The following is an 8,227-nucleotide window of genomic DNA, read 5'->3' on the forward strand; positions in this document are numbered from 1 at the left end:
AGAGGTTAATCGGGGAATTTATATGCATATATGCATAGCCCATGTACACAGACACTAGCGTGGTAAAGACTTGGGAGGGGCGAGTATGGGGAGGAGGTGGTCAATGAGGAAAAAATACCAAAGCAGACACCTGTAATACTTTCAGCAATAAAGACAAATTTAAAAAATAAATAAACATTAAAATAAAATCTCAGGAATTGTCATCCAGGTAATTCTTTGTCAGCTGTATAATAGCATTATCTCCCTTTCTTTACAAAAAAATCATTACAGACCCAATTACCTCTAACTTTCTATAATTATGACATTCATCTATAATAAGTTACAAATCACAAGAAAACTGCCAAGTTGTCTCAGCTGGATGACAGCACTTTTAGATATTACACAGATTTGTATTTTTAAAAATGGCATTATTTATCATTTTCTGACTTGCCATAAAATGCTCTGACTATTTATCAAATGTATTTACTTTGGGTGTAGAGTTATATTTTAACTTCCTGGTTGATTTCCCTATGCACATAAGCAGGAGCCATGGTAAAGGGATCAGCCATTTGAAAAGAAGCCTGTGTGCCACCAGGATGCCTATGAAGTGGATTTCAGTTCTGCTGCTGCTACAGCTGAGTTGTCACTTCAGCCCTGGGAGTTGTGGAAAGGTGCTGGTGTGGCCCACAGAATACAGCCATTGGATCAACATGAAGACCATCCTGGATGCACTTGTCCAGAGAGGTCATGAAGTGACTGTTCTGACATCTTCTGCTTCAATTCTTGTTGATCCCAATAAACCATCTGCTATTCAATTTGAGATTTTTCCTACATCTTTAACAAAAGATGATTTTGAGGATCTTTTCAAGCGGCTGACCTCTAAGTGGACATATACGCCAAAATATACATTTTGGACTTATTTTTCACTATTGCAAGATAACACTTGCGAATATTTTGATTGTATTCAAAAGCTCTGTAAAGATGCAGTTTTGAACAAGAACCTTATGACAAAGCTACAGGAATCAAGGTTTGATGTTGTTCTTGCAGATCCCGCTGGACCCTGTGGTGAGCTGCTGGCTGAGCTACTTAAAATACCTTTTGTATACAGTCTCCGCTTCTCTCCTGGCTATACAATTGAAAAGTACAGTGGAGGACTTCCATTCCCTCCATCCTACGTACCTATTGTCTTATCAGAATTAAGTGATCAAATGACATTCATGGAGCGAGTAAAAAATATGATGTATGTGCTTTATTTTGATTTCTGGTTCCAAGCATTTAGTGAGAAGTGGGATCAGCTTTACAGCGAAGCACTAGGTAAGTCATGTCCTTACTTGATAGCAAGAACTCCTAACTTTCCTAGTGCCCTAAAAGGTGGATTTGTATAAATATTAATTGAGACAAATTTGTCTTTTACAAGTAAAATGATAAAATAACATTGTAAAATAATCTTTCATTCTCACAAATATTATGGAAATGCTTAACTTATAAGGTCCTTCAGGTACTGCTTCCTCTTGTGTAGTTTAGTTTGATTTAAAAACTGAATTATTTAGCCATATTACCTGAAGGATTGTTTCACACTAGAGTGCTCTATCCTAGACTCAGGAACTTATAATTTCAGGTTTCTAATGACTTCACATTCCTTCACTAAGCACTTACAACTCATCTGCTTAAACACTAAACTTTTGTTGATGGGTAGATATGTAAGTCAGTAAACTATATTTTGTGAAAACTCTCCCTTCATTAAAGACAAAATGAGTCAAAATTAAGAGTGAGCACATCTATTACCATACATTATGAATATATTCCTGCTTTTATTTGTAAATGTTTTTATTAATGCACAAGTATTATTAGGCTCCTAAATTGAACCAAATGTAATTATAGTACCAGGAAATGAGCCATACTCTCAAAACCTCCATTTTTTGGAAATCATAGATAAAGGGAATAGCTTGCTAAATTGCAGAAAATAGACTAAATAATCTAGGGAAATGTGTTTCCATGGATATGGTATATTTAATTGATTGAGGTATTAAAATCATTGTTTATATTTGCATTTATTACTTCTGCAGCTTTACAGAGTAGCAAATGCATGTTTAATTCTGTAGTGGCTTAGGTTTAACCATTTTCTATGATTGTGAATGTCCTGATGTGATGTTAGAGAAGAAAAACTGTTAAATTTTATATGTATTGTTAATATATATAAACATCCTATCTAATAATAGAGAAACATGGTAATTAACCGTAACTTCGCTACCCTTCCCAACCAAGATGGCGGCCGGCAGCCAGGCAGCTGAAGCGAACAGAAGGCTTGCTTGCTCCAGTGAAGGAGGAAGCCAAGGTTCCCCGCCTGCCACTGCTGGGCTCTCAGCTGGCACTCTAAGAAACAATGTTGCAATTATAGAAGCTAAACAAACCCCATGCTTTCAGCCAGGCGGCCAAGCTGGAGTTGCAACATTGTTTCAATTATAGAAGCCAAACAAACCAGATACCTGCTTTCAGCAGCGAAGTTCTCAGAGCTGGAGCTGAGCCTCAGAGCTAAAGCTGGCTCTCAGTTCCAGTGACAGCCACAGAAGGTAAAAAAATCCCAGAATAAAAAAAGAAAAAAGAAAAAAAGGAGAGGTTGGGAGCTTCAGTCAACCGCCAGCCTGAAAACGGCCCTCAGCCCCTCACCCAGACTGGCCAGGCACCCCAGTGGGGACCCCCACCCTGAAGGGGGTGTGACCAGCTGCAAACAGCCATCATCCCCTCACCCAGGCTGTCCATGCACCCAAGCAGCACTCCCACCCTGATGCGGAACACCCTTCAGGGCAAACCAGCCGGCCTCCACCCGTGGACCAGGCCTTTACCTATATAGTAAAAGGGTAATATGCCTCCCAGCACCGGGATCAGCAGAGCCGCAAGACCTCCCGGCACCGGGATCAGCGGGGGCGGGACAGGGGGCAGGACCACAACTTCCCTATCCGCCCTGCTCTGTTTGTGACAGGGGAAGGCACCTCAACCCCCTGATAGGCCCTGCTCTGTGCCATTAGGGGGGAGCTCCCCAACCCCCCCATGGGCCCTGCTCTGTTTGTGACGGGGTGGATCCGCAACCTCCCCATCAGCCTTGCCCTGACTGTGACAGGGGGGAGTGCCCAACCCCATGATCGGCCCTGCTCTGTGGGTAACAGGGGGCGGCGCCCCAACCCCCTGATCCGCCCTGCTCTGTGCGTGACTGGGGGTGGTGCCGCAACCTCCCCATTGACCCTGCTCTGTGCGTGACAGGGGGAAGCGCCCCAACCCCCTGATCAGCCCTACCCTGAGTGTGACTGAGGGTGGCATCGCAACCTCCTGATCCGCCCTGCTCTGTGCATGACAGGGGGGAGCTCTCCAACCCCTGATCGGCCCTGCTCTGAGCCCAACCAGGGGCTGCGGGGCTGGCACCAAGGGATTGGGCCTGCCCTCTGCCACCCGGGAGCGGGCCTAAGGCAGCAGGTCGTTATCTCCCGAGGGGTCCCAGACTGGGAGAGGGCACAAGTGGGGCTGAGGGATACCGCCCCCCGCCAGTGCACAAATTTTTGTGCACCGTGCCTCCAGTCATAATATAAAAAATGTACATTATATAAATCCTAGAGGCCCTGTGCACGAATTTGTGCATGGGTGGAGTCCCTCAGTGTGGCCAGAGATTGGGCCTGATATGGGCCGTCTGGCAGGGGGAGGGACCATGGAAGGTTGGCTGTGGGAGCAGACTGACAACCCAGCCAGCTGAGGGGATGGACCATAATAGGTTGGCTGATCATGGGAGTTGGCTGTGGGAGTGCACTGACCACCAGGTGGCAGCTCCTGTGTTGAGCATCTGCCCACTGGTTGTCAGTGTGAATCATAGCGACCTATCTACCATTTTTTTGGTCAACCAAACGGTCCAAATTGTCGTTTAGGCTTTTATATATGTAGATGTTTGCACTATCAAATCACAGACACTTTAAATATCTTTGGCTACATTATTCCAAGCTTTTCTTTTCTTTTCTTTAAGAAAACAACATGGTATATTTACATTACAATATTCTTATTTTCTCTACTTTTTTTTTTTCTTTTCCTTTTCAGGAAGACCCATTACATTATTCGAGTTAATGAGAAAAGCAGAAATATGGTTTATTCGAACCTATTGGGATTTTGAGTTTCCTCGCCCACTCTTGCCACATTTTCAATTTGTTGGAGGCCTCCACTGCAAACCTGCTAAGCCTCTGCCTAAGGTAAAACTATTCGTGTTTGTTCTACTTTGCATTTTCAGTAGGAATGATTCTGTGTTCGTCATTCAGAAGGTCTGGTCACACTGAGGGAGATATGGGAATCTGGGTAAAGTGACCTGCCAATTAGAAACTCATACTATTTCAAGAATTTGAATGTCACTATTATTACAAAATAAAGAAGTATACTTCAGAGACTTTGGAACTAGGGTCAGTTAAATTAAGGCCTTCATTATTCAACACATAAAAAAAGTATCAGATATTAATTCAAAAACTAATTTTAAAGTGACTAGCACAGTGCAAGGGGGGGATATACAGAGCATCAATGTAGACACAGGTTTTACTCCCCCACACCAGATATTTTACTTGGAAAGAGATCATATAAGCAAGTAATAAAAATGGTGTGAAAAGTATATAATAAAGAAAAAGCATAATGCTACAATAATGCTAGAGAACATCCCATGGGAGTGGATCATAATACCTCAGGAGTGACAATAGCAATCTGGTGTAAGTGAGCATGAGATATCTCTTGTTATTTTCTCCTTGAACAACAAAATTCGTTATCTATCCACGAACAAAAGTGCCAATGCAAAAGGACCTGGAAAGAGTCTTTCCCACCTACACATCAGGTAATAGGCAGAGAGACTCCAGTACTGGCTGTGACACCGACAGGATATTGTGAATTGTTCCAGCCCCTCTTACCTGCAGTCCAGGAGTACCTATAGCCCTGACTTGGGCAGTCACCTATGGCAGTGGTCGGCAAACTGCGGCTCGCGAGCCACATGCAGCTCTTTGGCCCCTTGAGTGTGGCTCTTCCACAAAATACCACATGCAGACACACACGTACAATGCGATTGAAACTTTGTGGCCCATGCACAGAAGTCAGTTTTCAGAAAGGAGATAGACGAAACAAGTAGAGCTCAGAGTGTCTGGTGAGGGAGCAGATCTGGCAAAGAAGATTAGTAGAGAACATGTTAAAGAGACAGGGTTCCTCCTGACTGCATTCTGTACTCCATCAGGAAGCCTGACCACAAACCATTAAGAAAACCTTTTTTACAGATCCCCACATACTGGCATGTGGGCAAAAACAGTGACCTGCTTTCCAACCCGTATCTCCTCCCCTCTGTGGCCAGCTCCACGTATAAGCTGCCAAGGGCAGCAGCAAGAACAAAATTTGATAAAAGGCTAGGGAGCAAGAGCAGAATACAGACAAGGGATGGTAGATAGGAGAGAACCAGAAACTTGAGCTGTAGCACCACCTTCAGGAAAAGAAAAAGAAAGAAAAAGCTTAATACTAAGAAGATCAGCATCTGGCCTGGTGCTTTATATGGAGGGAGAACAAACAGGCTCAAGAATTCTCCCACAAGAGGGAACATAAAGCACAGAGCAGGCATATTCATACAAGAACTAAAAAAGCCTTATCTATAGCAGTACTGACAAAAGGTATGTCTACCCTGAAAGTAGTAAACATAAGTGGGTGACTGCTAATTCAAATGCAAAAACAGCAATGCAAAATTCCAAAGAACATGAAAAATCAAGGAAACATTAGGTCACCAAATTCTACAACAATCCTCCAGCAAACAAATACAGACATGGAGATATATGATTCACCCAATAGAAAGTCAAAATAGCTGTGCTAAGGAAACTTGCTGATCTACAAGATAACACTGAATCTTGTGCATTGTTGGTGGGAATGTAAAACCGGTGCAACCACTATGAAAAACAGTATGGAGGTTTTTTAAGAAGTTAAACAGAGCTGCCATTTGATCCACAAATCCACTTCTGGGTATACTTCTAAAAGTAAGAAAAATAGGATATTCAAAAATATATCCATAATCCCACATTTATTGCACCATTATTCACAGTAGCCAATAAATGGAAACAACTTAAGAGAAGTGAAATACACACACACACACACACACTACAATATTATTCAGCCATAAGAAAGGAGGAAATACTACTATTTGGGACAACATAGATGGACCACAAAGGTATTATGTTAAGTGACATAAGGCACACTGAAAAAGACAAATAATATAGGATATCACTTACATGTGGAATCTAAAAATGGCAAACCCATTAGAAACAGAAGTATAATGGTGATTACCATGGAATGGTGAAAGAAAGATTAGTGGGTAAGAAGAAGTTGGTCAAGGGTACAGACTTGCGACTCGACGATGATTCAGTTTGGGATCTGTAGATCACTATAGCCAACAATACTCTTTATATACTTGAAAGTTTCTAGAGACTAGATTTTAAATGTTCTCACCACACACATAAAACGATAATTATGTGATCTAATAGAGGTGTTCACTAATGTTAGGTATTAATCTATATATATAAAATCCTAATGTGCAAATAGACCTAGTGGCGGAACAACCGAACAACCAAATAACCAGTCGCTATGACGTGCACTGATCACCAGGGGGCGTGCGCGGAACATGGTGGGCATTGGCTGCAGGCAGTAGAGTGCAGAACAATGCAGGCATTGGCAGTGGCGGGATGGTGGATCCGGTGAGCAGGGGCAGCAGACCATGGAGGGGTGCTGGTTGCTGTTTTCAGGGCGAGACTCTGGTGGTTACCGAAAATTCTGTGCTCCCACATGCCACAGTACCACTGGGTGCTCACACCTGCTGCCGGCATAGGCCCCACTCTCACCCACTGCCAGAGCCAGAGCCACTGCTCACACCCACTTCCAGCACCCAGTGCCGGTCCGATTGCTCAGCGTCGTTAGTAGTTGCGAGCGGCGGCTGCTGGCCCCAAACGTCCCTCAGAGCTTCTCCACCTCCCCCTGCTCCTAAGGAGCGATCTGGTCCAACAGCCGCCTCTTGCACCTGCTGCCAGTAATGGCCCTGCTCACACTCCTGGCCGGCACTGGAGCTGCTGTTCAAACCCACTTCCGGTGCCAGCCCCGCTCACACCTGCAGCTGGAGCCAGAGCCACCAGTCACATGCGCTGCTGGCATCCGGCACCAGTCCCAATTGTCCCTGAGGGCTTCTCCTCATCTCCCTGCTTCTGAGGGGCAATTGGGCCAGCAGCCGCCAATCACACCCACTGATGGCGCCAGCCCCATTCGTACCTGCTACTGGCACCATCAGCACATGGGAGCTGTGGTGGCCGGAGCAGGGCTGCCGGCAGACAGGGGACCTAGGGCCACGATGTGAGGGGCCAAGGGGGGGTGTGGAGGATGGGCTGAGACCCGCCCCTGTGCCCACTGCAGCCTCATGGCCCACAGTTCCTTTCGAGGTGCATGAATTCATGCACTGGGCCCGTAGTTATATCTATAAAATAATAGAGGAATATACAAATTGTCTAGGATGCCGTCACAATAACAGTAATGACCAAACAGCAGGCTGTGTAGGGCGACCAGGCTGGCAGGGGGGTTAGTGAGGGACGACCAAACGACTGAACACCAGGCTGTGTGGGGCAACCAAGCCGGCAGGTGGGTTAGTGGGGGATGACCAAATGATTGAACAGCAGGCTGTGTGGGGCTACCAAGCCTGCTTGGAGAGCGGTTAGGGGCAATCAGGCCAGCAGGCAGAAGCAGTTAGGGTTTATCAGCCTGGCAGTGGGGGGGAGTTAGGGGCGATCAGGCAGGCAGGCAGGTGAGCAGATAGGAACCAGCAGTCCCGGATTGTGAGAGGGATGTCCGACTGCCGGTTTAGGCCAGTCTCAGGGATCAGGCCTAAACCAGTAGTCGGACATCCCCCGAGGGGTCCCGGGTTTGAGAGGGTGCAGGCTGGGCTGAGGGCCCTCCCCCCCATCCCGCACGAATTTCATTCACCAGGCCTCTAGTCATAATATATAAATGTATCAATTTAACACAGTATACACCATAAACTTACAGAATGTTATATTTCAATTATATGTCAATTGTTTTAAACAAAAGCTTGAAGCAATTATTAGAATGAGAAAGAAAACTTTTTATGTTAGAAGGGTTAGGTATTTATTTTTCAGAGAGAAAAAAACAAGTAAACAATTTAAAACAGAAAAATCAGAGGGGTGGCGGGGGGGGGGGGGGGGGGGGA

At 45.1% G+C, this 8,227-nt stretch overlaps 1 protein-coding gene across 1 annotated transcript in view; it reads left to right on the forward strand.

Moving 5' to 3' along the window:
• Nucleotides 1–539: 539 nt before the first annotated feature.
• Nucleotides 540–8,227, forward strand: part of LOC102257281 (UDP-glucuronosyltransferase 2B31) — a 13,273-nt gene continuing 5,585 nt past the window's right edge. The window contains exons 1-2 of the mRNA XM_005882993.2: nucleotides 540–1,293; nucleotides 4,057–4,223. Coding sequence (XP_005883055.1) covers nucleotides 576–1,293; nucleotides 4,057–4,223 — 885 coding nt within the window. The 5' untranslated portion in view covers nucleotides 540–575. The remainder of the gene's footprint in view (nucleotides 1,294–4,056; nucleotides 4,224–8,227) is intronic.

The sequence above is a fragment of the Myotis brandtii genome, unplaced genomic scaffold (genome assembly GCF_000412655.1).
Source record: "Myotis brandtii unplaced genomic scaffold, ASM41265v1 scaffold7491, whole genome shotgun sequence".
NCBI lineage: Eukaryota > Metazoa > Chordata > Mammalia > Chiroptera > Vespertilionidae > Myotis > Myotis brandtii.